Source organism: Nicotiana attenuata, chromosome 10 (assembly GCF_001879085.1).
Source record: "Nicotiana attenuata strain UT chromosome 10, NIATTr2, whole genome shotgun sequence".
Classification (NCBI taxonomy): Eukaryota; Viridiplantae; Streptophyta; class Magnoliopsida; order Solanales; family Solanaceae; genus Nicotiana; species Nicotiana attenuata.
Genome location: NC_031998.1, coordinates 30,517,569 through 30,542,148, shown reverse-complemented (window position 1 = coordinate 30,542,148; position 24,580 = coordinate 30,517,569). Strand labels below are relative to the sequence as shown.

The window sequence follows — 24,580 nt, the reverse complement described above, 5'->3', positions numbered from 1 at the left end:
TTTTGTCTGCACTGTATTTTGGATATAATGAAAAACAATGTATTCATATATACATATATTTATCTGTATTTGATCTCAAAAACCACCTATATTAAACACAATGAAAGTACTGTACCAACCAAGCTGTATTCATCTGTATTTTCAAGCATATATTTTTTTTTTGTGGTGTTTGTATGCAGGAAATAAAATTCTTTGTTAAACACCCGCCTACTTCATCGCCATATATCAGTTCCTACACTAACACCAACATAATCTCCGACGTCAAAGAAAAGTTTAGTCCACAACAGTACAAACTATTTGGTAAAAACTGTTTTATAGGTTCACCTGCATTTAACGGTGCAAGTGCACGTGTATCAACTGTATCAAATGTATGCACACCATCTGTAGAGTCAAGTTGCATTAGGTCACTTTGAATTACACTTTCTCCTTCTATAATTTCTTTATACAATATAATTATACACAATGGATACATCCCGAATTTTCTATTATTCCTTTTCAACTCTACATACACCCTGAAAACCATGTTGTTGTATTCAATTTTGATTGACTTGGAACTCAAATCTATATCAAGTTGCTTTGAAATTGAAGTAACTAAATCACTGTACGAAGCGTACTCCTTTATTAATATCGCCCTATCGAATTATCGATAAAATAATTTTCATTGTTCCACTTCCCAGAATGACGATTTAGCACTGTTAAGCTTGCCATCTAGTAAATTCAATTACTAAATATTTTGTGAATACTTGTATCAATGCCGGACGGAAAAAACCCTATCAAGGACGGTGGATTCAAAACCTCGAACGCACTCAAGAAAAATAAAATTGCTTGTCTCTCTGAAGCTCTACAGAACGTGTTTTGTTGAAGCTGAATACAATGCTATATTTTGTGTTTAGCGTCTGCAAAAATATGCTAATTGATTGGGTTGATGATGAGGTGTGTTAGAATTGATTTTGTTGAGTTAATTAGGAGGGATACACGCTAATTGATCCTCTTTCCGTTATTAAACAACTGGACTCCCCTATTTTTTAGGCGATTTCTGCTACTGTATTCATGAATACAGTAGCGCGAATACAATGAATACAGTCGCTTACAATTAAATAGTAGGTATAGAAAGTAATTATGTATATGATATTTATAAGAAGTTAATAGCGACTAAACAATAGTGGTTTCTGAAAATTTTTCATAATTTAAGGAGGAGAAAAAGTTCATGTGTGTTCATATATGTGTATGTATTATGGAGTGGACACACTAATTGTTTCTTTAATTCTGAAAAATTATACTTAATTAACAGTGGAGATGGTCTTAACATAATCTATTACGACAGAAATTAGAGTAAAAATAAATGAATATATCTACAATAATTAACACTTCTTTTGCTTGTGAAAAACAAAATCACTTCTTTTTCATCTTTACTGAATTTTGTTTTTTAATTTTTCAACCTGAAATATCAGTGTGCTTCTTAATTTTTTTTTCGTTTCACCAGTAGAAAAGAAAAAAAAAACAACTAAAGAAATGTAAATCCTGAAAAATCAATGGTGTATAATATTAGTGCATGATAAAAAGTAAAAACACATAAATTAATTCGTTATTTCTTTTAGTGGAATTGGTTTAAATTGTCAATATCACCACCTTTTCTATTGTTCGACCGATTAGCAAAAAAGCCTATGAGACACTTAAGGAATTATTCTCGATAATTTGCATATAATGCAGTAGTTTTAACAGAGATATGATGTTATTTATGTATATCCACATATATTTGACACGTAGAGCATTTGGAAAGGACAAGTGCATAGAATAGGATGAAAATTTAAGTATACATATGGATAATGGGAAATTTTTTTACACTATCATGATAGTTTAATTTACTAACTTGTAATATCAAATTTATTATCATTTATGCTTATTATAAATATTTACATATAATTAATGACCAAACCATCAAATTCATACTATGTATATAATAGTGTACCCACTTTTTTGTATAAATTATAAATGGTACTAATTAATTAATTTCAGTTTTATTTAAGCACTAATATACAAAAACTCTTTAAAAAAATTCCCAAATATTCTTGGATAACAGGTACAGAGTAAGTATAGAAAGTAGTTTACACTAGCGAGGAGATAAGATTTTTTTCCTTAAAAACATAAAAACTTAACATATTGCATATAAAAAAAAAGGATTAGGAAATATTAGGGTCATTACTACTAGATTTAGGTTTTATGGCAATCGCCTATATATATAGATAGGAAAAGGCATATCGAGAAAACAAGAAGAGTTTCTCTTTGTTAATTTTGAAGGAGTCGAAATTCATGTTAAATCTCCTTTGTTTTTTGCCTTACTCTTTGTCTCACAAACTTTTCATTCTTATTCTGTTGCCTCCATCATAAGAATATATAGTTAATTTAATTTAATATGGAAAAAGGAGGAAATAATGAAGATAAGAGGAGGGAGGAGGAGAAAGCAATAGATGAATGGCTACCGATAACGTCGGACCGGAATGCAAAGTGGTGGTATTCAACCATGCACAATGTTACTGCCATGGTTGGTGCTGGTGTTCTTAGTCTACCTTATGCCATGTCTCAGATGGGATGGTAACTTTATTATTTCTCCTTTTATTTTCTTTTTTATATGACTTGAGTCAAGTTAATTAGGATTCAACCACAAACAGGGACAGAGTCACAATGCCAGCTACGGGTTCGGCCGGACTTCTGTTAATTATGTACAAATATTAATTTAGAACCCAATAACTTAAAAGAGTTAGAATTCCGAACACATAAGCTTGAAATCCTACCAATTAGTTTGGGTGCATGAATCGTAGTTATTATTTGTTGTGTTGTTGTTGCGGTATTCTTCCTTTTTCTTTGGGATTTGTTGTTATTCTTCATTATCAAATTTGACAAGGAATTGTCTTGAGTATGAATATTTTAAAATTTAGATATACTCAAATTCCGGTTTTGTATAACTGGTTGATATCATCTAATTAGCAGTTTTTCTAAACTAGTTTTATAATTTTTGAAAAATTTTAAAAACTGATTCTGGAAATCTCGTTATTTTTAAAAAAAAACTGAGTCTGGAAATCTTGATTTTAATTTGTGGAAAATATTGTACTAATTGCTTATGTCCAGGTTTTCAGTTTCAAAGAATAATTGATACTACTAGATTCGTTTTTCTTCATTATTTAATGTTTTGCCTTGAGAGTACTATCCAATTTGGAAAAATTATTAGATATCTTAACTGCTTGATCTCATCTTAGCGTCTACTGTTGCATATAATTATTGGAAACGAATTTTCTTTACTCATTTAATGTTTTCCACGATATATACTTTACGCATTGAATTGCTACCCATAATAGTCCATTAGAATTGCATCTAAAGTATTCATCATCGCTTAATTTAAGCGCCATCGGTGCACCAATTGATCTATATGCTTCTAAATAACCCGCAAAATTAATTAAGGTGCATATAAATTAATCTGAACACTACGGTTATAAAAGTATAAAAAAAACTATAGTTACTTTCTTTTTTTTATATTTAATGTAAGATAAAATCATGTCTGCCTATTTCTTGAATAAAAATGATTCATTTTAATTAATCAATATTTGAATATAATCATCATCATGAGGTAATGTTTAGCTCGAACTAATAGATGTATGATATGTTTTTGCACATAGACTTTTCTTACTTGACCAAGATTAAATTAAAATATATTATCATTTTATTAGTCATTTAACCATTTTATCTTATGCTAGGATATCTCCTTTTGTTTCTTTTTCAATTTTGGTAATTATAGCTTGTTAAACAAATTTGTTATTATCTGAAAAGATCAAATTAAATATGCATGTGATAAATGTTGCAGGGGAGCTGGTGTAATGGTAATGTTACTGTCATGGATTATAACATTCTACACAATCTGGCAAATGGTAGAGATGCATGAAATGATACCAGGCAAGAGATTTGACAGGTATCATGAGCTTGGCCAATATGCTTTTGGTGAAAAACTTGGTCTCTGGATTGTTGTACCCCAACAAATTATAGTTGAAGTTAGCACTTGTATTATTTACATGGTCACTGGTGGCAAATCCTTGAAAAAATTCCAAGAAATCCTTTTCCCAAATGCCAAACCTATCAAACTCACTTATTTCATCATGATTTTCTCCTCTTTCCAATTTATCCTCTCTCACTTGCCAAATTTCAACTCCATTTCCTCTGTCTCCTTCGTCGCGGCGATTTTGTCGATGACTTATTCAGCTATAGCATGGACTGTGTCACTAAAGGAAAGTGGGAGAGAAGTTAGTTATGATCCAAGAAGTGAAAAAACATCAGATAATGTGTTTATGTTTCTGAGTGCATTAGGAAATGTAGCATTTGCATATGCTGGACATAATGTAGTACTTGAAATTCAAGCAACAATTCCTTCGACAGAAGATGAACCATCTAAAAAAGCAATGTGGAAAGGTGTATTAACAGCTTATATTATAGTGTCCTTGTGTTATTTGCCTGTGGCTTTCATTGGATATTGGGTTTTTGGTAATGGAGTTGATGATAACATCTTGCTCACACTACATAGACCTACTTGGCTTATTGCAACTGCTAACATTTTTGTTGTCGCTCATGTCATTGGGAGTTACCAGGTATCTTAATTTCACTGTACTTTTAATTACAGTTAAACCTCTCTATAACAGGATCGCTATATAACAACCATTCACCATAAAAGTTAAGTTTTTATAGAACCAATTTTTATGCTATGTTATAATATATGTTCTCTATAACAACACTTCGTTATAACAACCAAAATAATCCGGAACAAATAAAACTGTTATAGAGAGGTTTGACTTATGCAAGTAGTATCGGTCTATTGCCACAACTTTTAGACCTAGGAGTGTGGTTCTAGATGTGAGTAGTAATTTACCTTAATCTCTTGTATATTATATTGCAGGTTTATGCAATGCCAGTGTTTGATATGATAGAGACATACGCTGTCAAGTCATTGAAATATAAACCTTCCACTATCCTACGTGTTTGTGTGCGTACGGTTTTTGTTGGTAAGTTATAATTTACTTGTTTATTAGTAGAAAATATTTTTGCACAATTAGAAAATAAACTGAAAAAAAGTTGTTTAATTGCTCTTTTCTATGTATATTCTTTTTTTAAATTCTTGCTATGGTCTTCTGTTATTGTAGCATTTACATTGGTGGTGGGCATGACAATACCTTTCTTTGGTGGTTTGATGGGATTCTTTGGAGGTTTTGCTCTGGCACCAACCTCATATTATGTAAGTATATTCATTTCATAGATAACTCATTAAATTTTCACTTCATTAAATCAGAAGTTATGACTATATAATACTCATATGACAAAGATATTTAACATTTACTATGTTTTTAATTTCTACCTACAGCTTCCATGCATCATCTGGCTTATTATAAAGAAGCCCAGACGGTTTGGCTTGTCATGGTGTACGAACTGGGTAAGTTTACCAAAACTTGTAAATATAATCATAAAATTTACTCGCACCCGATGTTTACATTAAATTAATTAATTAAACTTAGCAGTTAAAAATTAAATTGAGAATGTATATAACTTCACTATAGTTGAGTTAAAATATATTTATGAAATAAAAACATCTTGCATATTCATCGATTTGATATAAATAACGGTACAGATAAAATTAAGCTATACAAATTATTTACGGAAAAACTTTTTCGTACACTCGATAGTATGCATCAAAGCAATAAGTACATAACAAGTGCCTTTTGCATAAGATTTATCATCTTATCATTGTTAATGAATATATATTCTCACATCAATATATTACTTAATTGTGATAAATTAATATAATTTACGTTTCGTTTTTGTTCATATTGTTGCAGCTGTGCATCATAGTGGGTGTACTTTTGACTCTTACATCTCCCATTGGTGGATTATGGAGTATCATCAAATCAGCCAAGACTTATCGCTTCTACACCTGATCGATACGGCCAATCTGATTTTCTTTGTATTTTTCTTTAATTTTTAGATGTTAAATTACGTCCTCTATCCTGCCTGTTTATTTATTGTAAGGCAGAGATGCACAGTTTTAGGATAATAAGTATGTTTGCTAAATTTTGAATTATAATTTTTCTTTTTTGACAATTGAACTGTTTCCACCTGATCTCCTTTAAAAGATCCAAAGCTTGTTTTCGAATTACATAAAAAGAAAAAAATGTGGAATTTTTAGAATGAATTGTATATTAAAAAAAAAAAAGGTTATGGACATTTGATCACGCCCAACTATGCCTTATAAAAAGGACTAAGCGGTCGCTGCAAATATAATGCGGTTTACAAGTCCGGAGTCGAATCCCACAGAGAACTAAGGTTTAGCTACAGCTGTTCACTATCACCAAGAAGACAAGCTTGAACAATTCCTAACCTATAGATATTAAGATTCTTGTGTTTAACTACTTAATTAACAAATTAAAATAGTAAATTAACAACTAACGATACTGAGGGTTAGAGAAAAGATTAAGGAGGTCTAGAGTTATGATTTCCCCAATTGTCGGAATTCTTCCCGCTATGTCTTCTATAATTTCGCCTAAGTATTCTCTACCGATCATGAGCACTCTTATTACCGTAAATCTCTCCCGAGTAATTACGACAATTTACTAGACGCACTCTCCCGAGCTACGCTAGCTGGCTTTTAATACACCTCACTTCAGATCGCACCCAAGGCTTCGTTATCCCTAATCCCACCTTTAAACCTTCGGTTATTGATCCCTCATATACTCTGGGAGTGGTGTTGTTCAACAATTACCTAAATATGCACTCTCTCCCGAGTTATGCATACTAAATAGGCACGGCTAATTGAGAGCTCTTCAACCAACCACAATATAAACGTAGTTGAACAAATAGAGAAGCTATGGCTCAATTATATAAAAACATAACAAGAATTTATCCTACAAAAGGTTCTATCAAAACTCTAGATAACAAATTGGCAATTCATAATAGTATGTAAAACTACAATATTAAAAGTCATAACCAACAATGAAAAATAGGAAGAGGAAGGAAAAAACTCGTAGAAGAATTCTCCGCCTTGCTCCCAATGTGTTCTTGCCTCCAAGGGTGTTGTCGTAGTGTCTCTCCGCCTCCTTAGGTCTAATTTGTGTCCAAAATATGTCCTCCTCTTGTTCTTGGCCGGCCTCCTTTGTTTAATATAGGGTTTAGGACTTAAAATCCCATGTTTTGCACTTTAGTCCCTGAAATTTTCGCTTCCTGCCGCGGTTTTGCCGCGGTCGCGGCGGAACCGCGGCCAAACATGCCCTCTGATTCTTCAGTTGTCCGCGACCATCTTCTGCCGCGGTTATGCCGCAGTTTTTCACCCTGTTCCGTTTGGAATTTGGAAAAACGTAAAACATGAAAGTTGTAGCCCTTTGAGTTAGCTTTTCAACCATATATTGTGGAGCCCAAATGGAGTTATGAGCAAAAAGTTATGTCTATTTTACTAGACAGTGCGCAATATGCCTCCTCAAGTCTTCGTTCGTAGTTAATTATCAAATTTGACCTCCGAACACGATCCCGGCTTAATTCCTTGAGCTTTTACTCAGACTTCAAAGATTCAAATCACTTAAATTTATTCCATAACATCTATATAGCTCGGAATCACACCTACAAGGCATAAAACATACAATTAGTGCAAAACACTAGCGATTAAAGCGCAAACTCAATTAAAGTGCAGTAAATTAGAATGTAATAAGCGACTAAAATATGCAATTATAGCCTATCATCAACACCCCACACTTAAACCATTGCTCGTCCTCGAGCATAGACTACACTTTTTTTTTATAGACACGACCTTTTTAAACAATTCTTCTAACTCATCACACCAAGAGTATTTAAAATAGACTAAGCACAAAAGCGTAACATCTTCACCTCAAGATTTGACTCACAAGTACCACACGGTATTCACAACTCACCCACTTACTCTAATATAGAGGTGACTGACATTACCTTTCCTTCATGAATCAAGTGCCCTCACACAACAAAAGAGAGTAGTTCCACACAATAAAATTTAAGAACACTTAGGAACTCAAGATAGAAAGAATTCACTCACTCTCAGAAATAACATTCATATGCCACAAAAGATACGCCATAAGCTTGCCCGTAGTGTACTACTCCACTAATCGAGCTCATTCAATCTTGGATCAATTAGGACTTTATTTGGTTGTAATGTAGGCTATGGGACGGGTAGGATACATTTAGATATAAGGGTGACTACACCTCCCTAAGCACTTTAATACATATACTTTAACATTCAAACCCCATACTTATGTCAAACCAAAGCTCCACCTCATCAATGTATATTACCCCATACTTCTTTAAGCACACTTACATCAAGAGCCACCACTAATCAAGGAAATTTTTTTTTTTAACAACAATCTAGCTATTTTTTTTTCAATTCAAGTGGCTTTTCCTTTTTCAAAACAGTGCACCTTTCTCCTTATTTCATTAGTTCCACTCAAAAGCCAAACCAACCACCCCACACTTTAACTTTTACAAAGTTCATAAACAATTCAAGTGCTCATGAGAGGCTACAATGGTTCAAATAGATGGTTAATTCGAACAAATGGGTAAGGCTTGTAATGTGATTGCCAAGGAAACAGGATTATAGGCTCAAAGAGGTTAACTATGATACATAACAATTAGGTGGGTAAAATATACATATCTGGCTCAACAAGAAATGCCTATATCACTTCCTAGACTGAATAAAACTACTATTTCGCTTTGCACACACATGGGGCAAGTTCTAGGCATCAAATGCAATGCACAGAATATCACAAAACCTTACACACACATGGCACATAACTCACTCAGGATTGGATTCATCAAGACACCCTAGTCAGAGCAGTTAAGCAAATTTAAGATCATACAATTTAAGGTACTTATACAAGAGTCAAAAACTGAGCCTAAGCATCACAGCCAAAGTACTCACTATTCTCAAGGCATAACAAAGTCAAGAGATATTGCTTTATTTCAGAACAAAACACAATGGCTCCTATTCCCAAAAAAAAACTAACTACACCCGGTTCAAATAAAACCCTTGGAAAAGAACCGTGGTTTAAAGAAAAACCAAGGGGTAATTGCTACACTACCTAACAAAACAAAAAATCTTTTTGGTATTTTCTTTAGACTTACTTCCCTCAAGAAAACTGTCTAGAAGATCCGTCATCAGGAAAAGTCCAATCTTTTTAAAAAGAAAAAAACACAGCTAAAGTAGCATGAAAAATCACCCAGACAATCTCCTCACCCCACACTTAAAATTGTGCATTGTCCCCAATGCACACCCATACATACAAGAAGGTAAAAGAAACTCCCTGGTAGGCCAAAGACCAAAGCACTAGCAGTTCATGGGGTACTCAGACTTCTCCCAAGCTTGGTCCTTCGTGTGGGTACCTCACACTTAGTTCCAACCATTTGGTTTGCTGATGCATCCTTCCAATACCTTTGCTTTCCATGCTCCTAGAAAATAAAAAAATTAACACTACAAAAATAATACAATTAAAAAAAACAAAAATAAAAAATAAATAAAAGAAAGCAATAAAGCTGGGTTGCCTCCCAACAAGCGCTTGATTTAACGTCGCGGCACGACGCGAATCACTTTTTGCCTCCACCTCGAGCTTATGAATTGAACCCCCAATTTGGCATCAAGTTTTCGGCTATGCTCCAGGGGTGGAGGAACAAATCTAATTGGTCCAAGCAACCATTGTACTATTCTACACTTCTTGGCTTTTAGATGAGGTATGTAGTCCTGTCTTTCTGGTAAGAAAAATTCCAGAATATAGGCACCTTGTTCTTCATTCCTTGACTTCTTAATCGGCTCGGATGACTCTATTTTCATATCGTCATCCAAGCACAATGTAGAAAAATGTTTGGAGTGAGGACCAATGCGCTCACACACATGAACTTCAGGACTTTCAGCATCCTCAACATCAATGATACTAGAGTCAACAAAATTTGTATCCTCAATGTCCTTGACTGACTCTAGTCTCACTTCTTCAACATTGACATCTTCAAATTCTAGTTGGCTAGGTTGTTGATGTTCTGCTTCTTCCCAATTAATACCTCAAATTCATGCTCTTCTTGGCTACTATCATCAATATTGGATTGTTGAGCATTAAAAGCTCCAACCACTTGACTCAATTCAGCCTCCAACTTGCGAATAATTGCCTCTTGCCTTTCTATGTGCAATTGTTTCTCATTGTTTTGTTCCAGAAGACACTTTAGCATATCCTTGATCTCCTTCAGGTCCGCATTCCCAGGTTCTTTGTGCCTATTAACTTCACAAGAAAAGGTGGAACCATCATAGTAAGGGGTTGGGGGAAAATAAGAAATATAAGCACAACCATGAAGGTGACCATTTTTACCACCACACACATCACACACATTCCACAAATAAGATTGAGTTGGTGCACATAACTCGCTCTCAGGAACGTTTTGAAAATTTTGCCACGGGTGGTTTCCTTTACAATATGTATGGAGATCAATAGTAGAATTATCTACACCTAAATTTCCATAATTCCAAGATGTCATGTTTCTCAAATCAACAGTTATAAAAAAAATACCAAGAAAAAACAAAACAAAATAAAAGTTCAAACTTGAACCCTAGCAATATATACAGCTACAACTACACCATTAGTTCCCCGGCAGCGGCGCCAAAATTTGATCACGCCCAACTATGCCTTATAAAAAGGACTAAGCGGTCGCTGCAAATATAATCCGGTTTACAAGTCCGGAGTCGAATCCCACAGAGAACTAAGGTTTAGCTACAGCTGTTCACTATCACCAAGAAGACAAGCTTGAACAATTCCTAACCTATAGATATTAAGATTCTTGTGTTTAACTACTTAACTAACAAATTAAAATAGTAAATTAACAACTAACGATACTGAGGGATAGAGAAAATATTAAGGAGGTTTAGAGTTATGATTTCCCCTATTGTCGGAATCCTTCCCGCTATGTCTTCTATAATTTCGCCTAAGTATTCTCTACCGATCATGAGCACTCTTATTACCGTAAATCTCAACCGAGTAATTACGACAATTTACTAGACGCGCTCTCCCGAGCTACGCTAGCTGGCTTTTAATACAGCTCACTTCAGATCGCACCCAAGGCTTCGTTATCCCTAATTCCACCTTTAAACCCTCGGTTATTGATCCCTCATATACTCTGGGAGTGGTGTTGTTCAACAACTACCTAAATATGCACTCTCTCCCGAGTTATGCATACTAAATAGGCACAGCTAATTGAGAGCTCTTCAATCAACCACAATATAAACGTAGTTGAACAAATAGAGAAAAGCTATGGCTCAATTATATAAAAACATAACAAGAATTTATCCTACAAAAGGTTCTATCAAAACTCTAGATAACAAATTAGCTATTCATAATCGTATGTAAAACTACAATACTAAAAGTCATAACCAACAATGAAAAATAGGAAGAGGAAGGAAAAAACTCGTAGAAGAATTCTCCGCCTTGCTCCCAATGTGTTCTTGCCTCCAAGGGTGTTGTCTAACCCTAAAGTAGTGTCTCTCCGCCTCCTTAGGTCTAATTTGTGTCCAGAATATGTCCCCCTTCCTTGTTCTTGGCCGGCCTCCTTTGTTTAATATAGGGTTTAGGACTTAAAATCCCATGTTTTGCACTTTAGTCCCTGCAATTTTCGCTTCCTGCCGCGGTTTTGCCGCGGTCGCACATGCTCTCTGATTCTTCAGTTGTTCGCGAGTACACTCTACCGCAGTTCTGCCGCGGCCGCGGCAAAACCGCGGTTTTTCACCCTGTTCCGTTTGGGATTTGGAAAAACGTAAAATATGAAAGTTGTAGCCCTTTGAGTTAGTTTTCCAACCATATATTGTGGAGCCCAAATGGAGTTCTGAGCAAAAAGTTATGTCTATTTTACTAGACAGGGCGCAATATGCCTCCTCAAGTCTTCGTTCGTACTTAATTATCAAATTTGACCCCCGAACACGATCCCGGCTTAATTCCTTGAGCTTTTACTCAGACTTCAAAGCTTCAAATCACTTAAATTCATTCCATAACATCTATATAGCTCGGAATCATACCTACAAGGCATAAAATACACAATTAGTGCAAAACACTAGCGATTAAAGCGCAAACTCAATTAAAGTGCAGTAAATTAGAGTGTAATAAGCGACTAAAATATGCAATTATAGCCTATCATCAGCGGCAGCATTGTACATCGAAGAGTTACGTTGCTTAAAGCCAAAGAGATCACAAATCTTGTTCATCAGCCTATTATCGAATGGCTTTCCATTATCCGTTATTATATAACGAGGAATGCCAAAGCGATAGATAATGTTTACTCGGATGAAATTTGCAACATTTTCCTTCTTTACTTCCTTAAGAGCAACAGCTTCGGCCCATTTTGAGAAGTAGTCAGTTGCAGCCAAGATGTATAGGTGCCCACCAGAGGACTTTGGTAGTGGTCCAACAACATCCAATCCCCAAGCGTCAAATGGCCAGGGATGCAACAGTCGGGTGCAACACTTCAGGAGGTTGATGAATAAAATTTGCATGGAATTGACAAGCCTTGCATCTTCGAGCGTAGTCCAAGCAATCTTTTACCATCGTTGGCCAATAATATCCCGTCCTATTTATATGGAAGTGGAGCTTTGGTCCAGACTGGTGTGACCCACATACTCCAGAATGTGCCTCTTGCAAAGCTTGGAGTTCTTCTTCTTCCCCTAAGCATCGCAAAAGTATTCCCTCGAATGACCTTCTGTATAGAGTATCTTTGTAGTAAAGGAAGCAAGGTACACGGCGATGGATTTCAGTCCTTCTCCTCGGATTTTCTGAAAGTATCCCATAACATAAGTATTCGATAATGGGTTGTCGCCATTCTTCTTTCCCTACTTCAGAAACAGCGACAAGATGCTTGAGTTCATTTTCTTCACCTTCAGCCTCATTTAGCAGTAGTACTACCCATTTTTGGTAGACAGTAACTTGCCCTTCACTATTTTCTTGGGCCACTAGTGCTCCAACAGACCTTTCTTGTGCTGAAATGAATAGTATCAGCGGTTTTCCAAGTATAGGGGCTGCCAAAACTGGAGGCTTCATCAAGTAGGATTTGATGCTCTCAAAGGCATTGCTACACGCTTGATCCCATTTGAAAGGGACACCTTTCTTCATAAGGCGTCTGAATGGTTGGCACCTCCCATCTAGGTTTGAGATGAATCTCCTAAGGTACGCTAACTTTCCCTGTAGACTTTTCAATTCGTGAATGTCCCGAGGCTCAGGCATTTTCAGGATTGCATCTACTTTGGCTTGATCAATTTCAATCCCACGATGTCGAACAATGAAACCAAGGAACTTTCCGGAAGTAACTGCAAAGGCGCATTTCAATGGGTTCATCCTAAGTTGGTACCTCCGGAGCAACTCAAACACCATTCTCAAGTCTTTCAAGTGGTCGCCCTTCTCTCTTGATTTTACCACCAAGTCGTCAACATAGCATTCGACATTCTTGTGGAGAAGATAGTCAAAAATATTCTGCATAGCCCTTTGGTAAGTAGCACCAGCATTTTTCAAGACAAAAGGCATTACCTTGTAGCAATAAATACCCTTGGGTATGAAATGTAGTAAGCTCTTCATCTTTTAGCGCCATGCGAATTTGGTTATAGTCTGATGAACCATCCATAAATGACATTGCCTCGTACCCAGTAGTAGCATCGATCATCAATTCTGGAATAGGAAGTGGGAACTCATCTTTCGGGCATGCATTATTAAGATCCCTAAAGTCAACGCTCACTCGAATCTGGCCATTTTTCTTCCTTACAGGGACAATACTTGAAACCCATGTTGGGTATTTAACTTCACAAATAAAGCCAGCTTCGATGAGTTTGTTAACTTCGGTTTCAATCAAGGGAACCAAGTCCGGCCTAAAATGCCTTTGAGCTTGTTTAACAGGGCGAGCACCATTTTTGACTGCAAGGTGATGGACTGCTACTTTCGGGTCCGAGCCAGGCATCTCTTTGTAACTCCAAGCGAAGACATCCCTGAACTCCTTGAGTAACTCAATATAAGTGCTCTCTTCATTAGCTTCTAGTAAAGCACTTAGGTAGGTGGGTCTTGGTTCCTCATTAGTGCCAAGGTTAACTTCTTTTAAGGCATCAATTGTCATCTTCACTCCTTCTTCAAGTTCGGGTGGAGCGTCTTTCGCATCTTCATCTTCTTGAGGGTCCCCATTGTTGAAGGATATGTGATAACATGGTGAAACATCCTCCAATTGTGCATTATCCTCCATTGAAGATGGAACACCATTCTCGCCTTGTACAGTAACATGATACGAAGAACCCACACACTTTATCTTCATCATGCTCCTTAGTATAGACCACAGTATATGGCTTTACCTTCAGTACTTCTTTACATGAAACCAAAAGTTTTGTTTGTCGCCTCATTCTAGAAGGAACCAAACTTTGGAAATCCTTAGAGATCTTCTGGATTTTGGGCGAAGCGGGTGTTCTTATGCTTTGAAAATTTCTCTGGAACTTGTTCCCCTTCTTTAATGGACCCAATCTTTCAAACACGAAGCTCCTCACAGGTGATTTTCCAAGTCGATCAAAGACAGAAGGCTTGTTGGAAGCGGCAGATTCGTCTTCAACAGTGATATAATTGCTACTCGACCTTCTTATGGAGATGCGCACTGGTGACGGTTGCTTGTATCCCAAACCTTCACGTGGTTGCCTCGTTGTAGCTTCTGATGGGAGCTTCCCTAACTTTGACGGCTCATTGGGATTGTATCCAGCTTTTGCAAATAGCTTGTAAGCGTTAGGGTCAAAACCTTCATCCGTTCGCTTTGTAGGGAGTGCCCCATTCTGTAAACGATTTTGGGCTACAAACCCTGCAAGCGGCTTCGAGGACAACTTTACTGCCTCAATTCGTTTTACTGGAAGAGTTAGCTCCTTTAGCGTGTTAGTTTGGAGATTAGATGATTCGCCCTCGTCTTTCTTCCTTTTAGGGACATATTGGAGAGCGGGACTTACTTTATCTCCATAAGACGCAATACCCCCTTTATGAGATTTATTCATGTTGGTGTGTACCTCCTTAGTAACAGCTTTTGCTTCACCAGTAGTCACCTCTGGTCTTTTAGTTGTGGGCTCATCATTCTTGCTTTTGATGCCATCATCAACTTTTATCTCCTTCACAATGTGGTTCTTCAGGTAGAACTTTGCATCGGCGAAGTGTGACTCTGCCTCGGTGAATGGCTCATCATCAGCAACTATCTTCTTCTCGACTTCAGCCTCATAGTATTTTAAACATTGATGGTAGGCAGATGGAACTAATTTATTCTCATGTATCCAAGGCTTTCCAAGCAAGACGTTGTATGAAGTCTTTTCATCGATCACATATAGCCATGCACTTGATTGCATATCTTCAATGGTGATTTCCAGCCTGATCGCGCCTATGGCTCTTTGCCCCCCTTGGTTGAATCCTTGAATCATCACACGACTTTCCGAGAGTTCGTTCATGGGAATACCAAGTTCTTTCACAGTGTGAATTGGCAAGATGTTTACTGAGGATCCTCCATCAATCGAAATTCGATTTACCCTTTCATCACGCATATAGCCGACCAGGTATAATGGGCGGTTATGAAGAGTGTCACCTAGCAGAAGATCGTCATTTGTGAACGTGACTTTTTCCTCACACACATTAGCTTCTTGAGGGGTGGACTTGATGAGCTTTTCCGAAGATAGTGCCAACTGTAGGTCATCACTCTTTTCTTCCCCTTTATCAGCATTGCAACAAGAGGCCTCAATACAATCACGGGAAATCTTCATGCGGAACCAAGATGGCAAAAAATCCTCCAAGGTCATTGTATGTCGTGGCTTTTGAGGGTGGTGCATCTCCACTTTTGCTTTCTTCAAACGCCTAACTGGATTCTTTTTCGTTGGTCTTCTTACCATCATCATCCTTGTTGGTTGTTCTATTGATTCTTTCGTGGGCTCCTTTTCTGGTGCCTACGACGAGTCACCAACGTCCAACCTTCATCATCATCAGGTTTATCGTCTTCAACTTTGTCGTTCTCCAGTAATTCTTCATCTTTACTTTCTTTAGAACCACGTAATTCATCCGGACTGCATTAGCCAAAGGTGATAGAGACTTGGTTTGCACTTGCGTTCTCATTTTCAAGCAGGATCTTCTTTTCGCGAGCCAAGTCCATGACTTTGTCTTTGAAGGCAAAGCACTTCTCCGGAGGGTGGCTCACAAGTCGATGGTATTTGCAGTAATTTGGGTCATTCATTTTCCCAGCTTCATCTACGGAAGCTCAATGAGATTTAACTCGAGGAGTTCGTCGAAAATGGCTGGCACATCAGAATCCAGAAATGGGTACTCTTTCTCTTGCATTTCTTTTAGAGTCAACTTTCCACTTGGCTTATCTTGAAAAGAAGTGGATTTCATACTCTGCTTCTTGCTCACCTTCGTCGTGAACTTCATAGGTGGCGTGTTGACATTCATAGCTTCTTTGCTTTCAGACTTGAGTACGAACTTGCCCCACTTCCTGACTTCTTTCTTGTCGTTCCCTTTGCGAGGTTCATAGATGGTCAGCCTTTCATTTCCAGTAGAGGCCATGCTCAATTCCATGTCATGGGCACGAGTTGCAGGTTCTTCAAATGTGCTAGGCTTGATACCTTGCAAGATGTAGCGCAATCCCCAATGCACGCCTTGGATGCACATCTCTATGCATGAAGCTTCACTAAGCCTATCTTTACAGTTGAGGCTTGCATTCCTCCAACGATTGATAAAGTCGATAACTGGTTCACCCTTTCGTTGAAGGGTATTTGTAAGTTCTATCATACTCACAGTACGTCTCGTGCTATAAAAGCGAATGAGGAACTCTAGCTCTAGTTGATCCCAGCTATCAATAGATCCAGCCTCGAGGTCCGTGTACCAGTCAAAAGCATTTCCTTTTAGCGAGCGGACAAACTGCTTGATGAGGTAATCTCCATAAGTCCCAGCATTGTTGCACGTCTCCACGAAGTGCGCAACATGTTGCTTTGGGTTTCCTTTACCATCAAACTGTTGAAACTTTGGGGGTTGATAGCCAGCAGGCATCTTCAACATATCGACCCTTGTAGTGTACGGCTTTGCGTATGTAAGGGAGGATTTGGCAGCAACTTCATATTTGTTCTAATGGTTCCTTCAATGAACTCCTTCAGTTGATCGATTGGATTCATCCCTTCAGATGAGACAGGGATAGCCTTAGTGGATGCTGCTTGTCTTGGGGGAGAGTCACTCTCTGGAACTTCTGGGAGCTTGCCGGGTGTATGGGTGGATGCTTCTTCCATCAAGATTCCCACCCTGTCTGTTAGCTTGTCAATTTTAGCCTCTTGATTTTGCAAGCATTTGGTCAAGTCAGCGATTGCTTCCGTCAAGTTTGCCAACTGCTCCTCCATAGATGAAGTTTTTGTCACCATGGCTTGCATGATTGTCGTGGACGACGGAGAGTAGCATGGATTTTCACACAGATTGATCCTTGATTGGCTCATGCTATGTGGTGTAAGCGGGGATGATCCATCACTTGAAGCATCATCATCTTCCTTCACAACAGAGTGCTTGGATCCGGAGAGGTCAAGCAGAGCAAGAGTTTTCTTGATCTTTTCAGCAACATCGCTTCCTCCTTCAGATGCGTTTGTGGAAGATCTTGCTCCTTTTGAGGATGAAGATCCGAAAACAGGGGTTGATGCGGACGGCACTTGGGGTGCTTGTTGTCCTAAAGAGCTTGCTTTGCTCCTCGTAACTGGTCCGAAGCTTCCAAAGGTAACATCGAGGATGCTTTCCACATCAGCATAGAACCTGGAGTTAGCAGCCTTGGTGGATGTTGATCTGGAGTTGATTTTCTTCGAAGCCATTTCAATGTTCTTGAACTTTGGTGATTGAAAAGTTGAGATGAGAGGTAGAGATGGTCCCACTGGGCGTGCCAGAATTTGTAGATAATAAATTGCATTGAGAAAATAAAATCAAGAACAAAAATATCGCAACAATCGTAGTATTTTATTTCGAATATTTGAGTGTTACAATCTCTATGGATCCTCTGATTCTTCTTTCCTATTGTAAATAAATTCAAGGGTCTTTGAGCTTGATCTTGAATCTATGTTTGTTGCCACGAACGATGATCTTGAATTCAACTGGCACGAACTTTGATTTGAACTCGCACTCCTTGAACCTTGACTTGTTCTCCGTTCTTAAGCTTGAACTTGATTTGTTCTTCGTTCTTGAGCTTGAACTTGATTTGTTCTTTGTTCTTGAGCTTGAACTTGATTTGTTGAACTTGAACTTGATTGCTTGAAGCTTGAAACTTGTGGAGGAATTTGCGGTGTTTGATCCACGAGCTCTTTCTTGCTTCTTGTTATAACTTCTGGTGTCTTTTCTGAGTTATGAAGACCCCTATTTATAGTTGTGGAAGGGAGGAGTTGTGATAAGAACAAACTCTTTCCGACCAATCAAATTGAAGTGTGACATAGCCGCATTTGATTGGCCAGAACATGTCACTTGCACACGTGGCGCAATTTCATTGGCCTTTTAGTGTGACTTGGCATGCTTTGTCATTTTGACACGTGGCATGATCCTATTGGCTCTTCCGTTTGACTTGGCGTGCCACGTCATTTGACACGTGGCACCAAACTGGGCCCCTAGAAGATGACATATTGCGGCTTAATGATATATATATATATAATATATATATATATATATATATATCATAGATGCAAGAGTTTTTATTTTGTTGAAGAAATGAATCGGTGTTTAACGGGGTACCATGTCACTATGTAATAATATAATTGACTTCTTTATACTGCAAATATCTATACTGCTACTAAATTATTAAATTTTATATATTTATTGGTAAGAATAAGTATTTTATAATTAATATAAAAAAAATTTAAAAAATAATACATTACTTATTGCTAGTCCTTTTTAAGAGAGAGAGATGAGACACAGAAACATAAAAACAACTAAATAAAGGTATTAGAAAGGTGGGTAAATTTGATTAGAAAAAAAAACATGAAATAAACAAAAAAGTTATTTTAAGAATAATAATTAATAATAATAATTAAAATAAAATTAGAAAAAGGAGAAAAAATAGGTTAATGTATAATGTTCTAATAATATTAAGGAAATGAAAAAAAGAAAGAAAAAGATATTTACTATATCAGTATAATTAAAAAAAGTGAAATGAATATTTATTTATATCAGTTTATTTTTCTATTGTAAATAAAAAAGAAAAATAAACGAAAAGAGCTAAAAAAGTGAAGGAATTAGTTGGAAAAAAAAGAGTTAATAAATTTAAAAAGGGACAAGAAATAAAAAAATAAACAAAAGGAAAAGAAAAGAAAAAGGAGGAAATTAAAAACGAAAAGAAAGGGATGCGGATTGAGCAGGAATGAGATTATTGGTGAAAAGGAAATGAAGAATAATATAATTTGAAAAAATTTAAAGGATAGAAAGGAAATAAAGAAAAAAAAGAAAAAGAAAAGGAGAAAAAACAAGAAAAACAAAGAAAAATACAAAAAGAAGCAGAGAAATAAAAAAGAAAAAGAAAAAAAAAGAGGTAAATTACCAACAAGCTATAATAGTAAAAAGGATAATTAGGTTTGATGGTAAAAAATAAATAAGTAGGCCAGTAGGTAATTATGATTTTCGTGGGTATTACTGATTCTTTCCCTTTATATTTTGGTTAATTGTTCAAATACAATCAACGCAAATCGACTCCTTGGTGTCCAAAGCTCATCATTCCTCAAAATAAGAGAAAACTATCGATGTTATGTCAGGCCTATAAAGTAAATTAGTACAAATTAAGTTAATCAATAAAATATTATATATTAGTCAATATCTATTTGTATAAAAAAAAAAAATCAAAGTTTGCTTTCTTTTGAGTGCGGCGTTTGTTGGAATAAAATGGCTACATCTTAAGGAGTTTGAAATCTCAGTATATTGAGATGATTGGGTAGATCTGAAGTGGTTTTGAATTAAAAATTCGAAGTAGAAAGATGAACATTGGAAAAAGATGATATGTGTATTCACATTATGTATCATCTGTGTATCAACATATGTTATCAATTTGTATCACATGATATATCATGTATACATGGTGTGTAGATACAATGTGTGATACATGTTTTTGATACATATGTCGCAGAAGAATTTTTAAGACTCGATTTTAATACTAGATTGATAACACAAATCACCTCCAATCTTCCTCAAATTTGTTGTACTGACTATTTATGTGTTATCAATGAATATTTCAAACCACAACCGTTGAAAGAAATCCAATTCTGCTTAGGTTTTTGAAATCTTATAATATTATTTCTTTTTGTGGTTCATTACCTTATTTGCTTTCTCATCCATAAAATTTTTCTTTCCAATCTTGCGTCTAAATATTGTTGATCACACTTAAAATATGGAATGGAGATCTTATTAACCTGAGATTCTTGGGAGAAAGAATCTTATTGGTTTGTGGTTTTCAATTGTTGTAATGTGTTTGGCTAGTTTTGAAAAGTCTAAATGATTAATTAACTAGAATACGGTAAGTTAAGACTTATATTTTGGATATTTTGCAAGATTCCTTGCAAATAATCCACTTATCACTATTGGGTTTAGCAACGGACAAATTTTGGAATATATCTCAATAAGAAAAAATAGAACCATGCTTTAAATAAACAAGAATGTGAAGAATTAACTCAAATAATCATCCTTTAAACGCTCAAACTAAAATATGCTGCAGATGTATAATACACACACATATAGCGTGTGTATATATATATATATATATATATATATATATATATATATATATAAAATTCATGTATAATATTTATATAATTGGTGTATAATATATGTACACCAATTAAAGAAAAATAAACGATGAATCTGACTGCTCTTTGTATAAAGATCTCTAAAATTATTGTCAAGAACTCTTATGATGATTTTCCTTAAACTTCTTGATATAACTTTGTAGAATTTTTTTAGGGTTTAGAAATAGAAAATAAGAAGAGGCAAAGGGGTGTGAAAAAGGCAGGGCGCCGCAGACGACCGACCAGAATAGATAAATTCCAAACAGTTAAATTAGAGAGAAAGATGCTGACAATAGTAATTAATTCAACAGCAATATGTTGTCTATTATCGTGGGGTTTTCTAAACTATAAAGAAATCAACAATTTGATGACAACGACTACATCTTGTCTCCCTAAACCACGTTTTATTCAACAAAGTCCTTCTAGTATACAGCTGTTAATCCCATATAAAACGACAAAATCCCCCCCATAACACGACATTTATTAGTACCTATAATACAAACGAGTGGTCCTCTAGCTATAAGCCAATATTGCTTAGAAATTTCAATTATTTGACATAGGAGAACAACCACCTATGATTATATATCTCTATTATCATTTTTGGTTTTCTCATGGTATTCCTAGTGCGCCCGATTAAATCGAAATTCAAGCCGAGAAGTTCTACATTAAGGCGTAAAATGCTTCATAATAATAAAGGCGATTTCATATTCATACTTGAACTTGAGACGCCTGATTTAAAATAAAATAGTACGTATAATTTCATCAAAACCCTCGACGATTTTCTGTTAGAAAATTAAATTGGGGTTGCACGGTTTTGAGTTTGGATCTGTGTGCCTACTTGTATAATTTTTCGTCACTAACAGTAACTTGTAAGGAAGCATTCACATTGAAAAGATCAAAGTCAATGTGAAGAAATAGAGGACAATTTTTCTTCGTCCAGCCATTGCTAATATTATTCCATTTCTAGTTTTAATTCAAGTTAAAAGCTTTTGTGGTTAAGGTTTGATATTTGAGACTTTTGGATAGGGGTGTATAAGGATCTGGTTGGTTCAGTTTTTATCAAAACCAAACCAAATCAATTATATCGATTTAGATTGGTTCGGTATTTTCGGGTTTTTCAGGTTTTTTGTTACTTAAATATTATTTCAATCTTATTTTGTTAAATTTTTTATAAGTAAATATATGTTTAGTAAAAATATAAATATTAACAAACATATTATCAAATAAAATATTCTTGGGAGAATTTTCTTAGTAACACATAATAATTAATTTTTTAGTCGTCTGACAATAATGTTTCATAGATGTACACTTTCAAGGTTAACCGAATTTAGTAATTAAACATAAAAATCAATATGATACCTAAATAATAATAATCACTTCACATTCGAAAAAGATATAAGAATTTAATAGATCTTAACATATGATATAAATACGGAAGAACAAAGAGATTGACTCATTTCAGTAACACTTGATGAGAAAGTGATCATACAACCAATTATTTAAGGTTAATAAATATGGAGCATTTCATATACTATTAAATATTATATCCCGCAAGAGAATCCCAAATATTTCTAGATATTTTTTAAAGAAAATTATATATAAAATCTTAAAAGTCTATATAAAAATTACATATTTTTATGTCGGTTTCGGGTTTTTTTTACTCAATACCAAACCAAATCAAACCAAACCTAATCGGTTTGATTTAGGTTTTCATTTTGGTGCAGTTTTCCGGTTCGGTTTGTACACCCCTACTTTTGAACCCATAAATTTTTTGTATTGAAACATCTTGTCCATTATTTTTCATCTAAGATGTGTCTAATTAGTACCAAGCCTCAATTACATATTATTTATTATTATTTTTTTGCCTCAATTACATATTAATATATAGAAAGAATTACATTCTATGTCAGCTGGCCCAATCTCAGAACCAAAAATAGCCCATATTTTAATACTTTACCCGACATAGCCCATTTTATAGATAATGCATAAAAATAATTTCATCAGTTAACCTAGCGTGGAGAAGAGAACTAGACAGCCTCCTTTATTCATTTTTTCTTCTTTCTTCAACTTTCAGAGTGAAGTCAATCGAGAGATCGCCGGCAAAGCTAACGATATCATCGGAAAATAAATATGGCGGTGGAAAATATCCTTTACCCATTTTTTCCCTTCAATTTTCAAGGTAAAGAGGTCGATGATAAAGTTAGTGAAGTCATCGGAAAATGATCTCCGGTGGTCGACGATAATTTCAGACAATTTTTAAGTTATTGAGATGATGTTCCAGCTATTTATCTTCTTTTATAAAATAATTTCATCTCCATCTTCTGTCCTCTTTAATTTTCAGATCTAACTTCCTCTGAAAAACTCTCTTTTGATATTTTGGTACTGAAATAGAGGTGTAATACTAAACATATGATGTGTTCTGGTATAAATATTGTGTAACCACTATTTATACACACTTATACATTATTGTATAAATGTGTATATTTATATATAAATGTGTATATATGTTCATAACATCACATAATTATTTATTTCTTAATGTATAAGGATATATATACATTGTCATTATATAAGAGGCCTCCATGGAAGTTTGACACTTATCTTCTTCTTCTTTCTCTTATTCTTTTGATATACATTATTATACATTCTATATACAAGTTTATACATAGTTATACATCATTATACATGTACTGCATATGTATAATCAAATTAATTTTTTTCATGTTTTCTTACTTTTTCTAGAATAATTCATGTATAAATCTACTTTCCTTTTTGATTCTCCGTCAAATCACGAACTTGTAGCAATTGTTTTTAAATTTTACCATATAAGTAGAATCAGCGAAAAATTGGGGGACAACTTGCAGCACTAAAGACAAATTGGGGGAGAAAGATAAAAATTAGATGACGGAAGAATTAGAAAATCTCTACTTTATCTAAATAAGATAATTGTCCTGATTAAACTCCGTTGCCGAATAAAAAAGCTAGAAAATACTCGTTTTTCAAATATCAGCCTATTATTTTTGGGCTACAGATTTGTAAAGTTATGACTGGGCTATTATGTTGCAAGTCAGATGTGTAAGTTGTATTTATGTGAAATTATCCCTAATATATACAGTTGGAGCATTGATAACAATTTACCAGTATTGTATATGCGCAAGATTCAGTTCTCACCAAGTCTTTTCCAAATCCTGGCATCATCCTTAACAAAAGAAAGGGGAAAAAAGAGTTTTATGAAGTCAAATTCATCACATTAAAATTTATGATAAATATGGGGAATTTCTGAACTAGTAATTTCAGAAACATCTCCCGATGAGTACTCGGAAAAACAGATACTCCCGGATTTGACTCCTCTCCATTTCCTATTACCTCCATTTCCCAAAGTTCTTACTTGGATAGGAAACACCTATACCATTTTAATGGTCTAGATTTAATTAACTAAAACAAGGCATTAACCATAGTTAAGTAATAATTATTCTATATGTAATTTTCAGAAATTTTGATATTCCCTTCTACAAACTCCATTTATGGCGCAAAAGATTATCTCCAAAAGAATTTACCAACATGCATGTCTATTCTTTTAGAAATTTAAGTTGCAATCTACCGTAGTAAATTTACCCTTCCATTCCACAATTTTCTTTTTATTATTCTGGAGTTCACTATCCTTTAAAAAAAATATCGAAATAATTATTTAAAAACTCAATCTAATTTTAATCGAAAAAATAACTTTATTCGTAGCAGACCATC

At 35.2% G+C, this 24,580-nt stretch overlaps 1 protein-coding gene across 1 annotated transcript; it reads left to right on the top strand.

Moving 5' to 3' along the window:
- On the top strand, positions 2,343-6,122 carry LOC109233891 (lysine histidine transporter-like 2). Its single transcript, XM_019399742.1, has 6 exons — positions 2,343-2,592; positions 3,857-4,631; positions 4,937-5,042; positions 5,181-5,272; positions 5,399-5,467; positions 5,871-6,122. The coding sequence occupies exons 1-6, from the start codon at positions 2,414-2,416 to the stop codon at positions 5,967-5,969; spliced, it is 1,320 nt and encodes a 439-aa protein (XP_019255287.1). The 5' UTR covers positions 2,343-2,413; the 3' UTR covers positions 5,970-6,122.

Coding starts and splice junctions, on each gene's coding strand:
- LOC109233891 (XM_019399742.1), top strand. CDS start 2,414: ATGGAAAAAGGAGGAAATAATGAAGATAAGAGGAGGGAGGAGGAGAAA. Junction 5,273..5,398: donor TGGCACCAACCTCATATTAT/GTAAGTATATTC, acceptor TTCTACCTACAG/CTTCCATGCATCATCTGGCT. Junction 5,468..5,870: donor TGTCATGGTGTACGAACTGG/GTAAGTTTACCA, acceptor ATATTGTTGCAG/CTGTGCATCATAGTGGGTGT.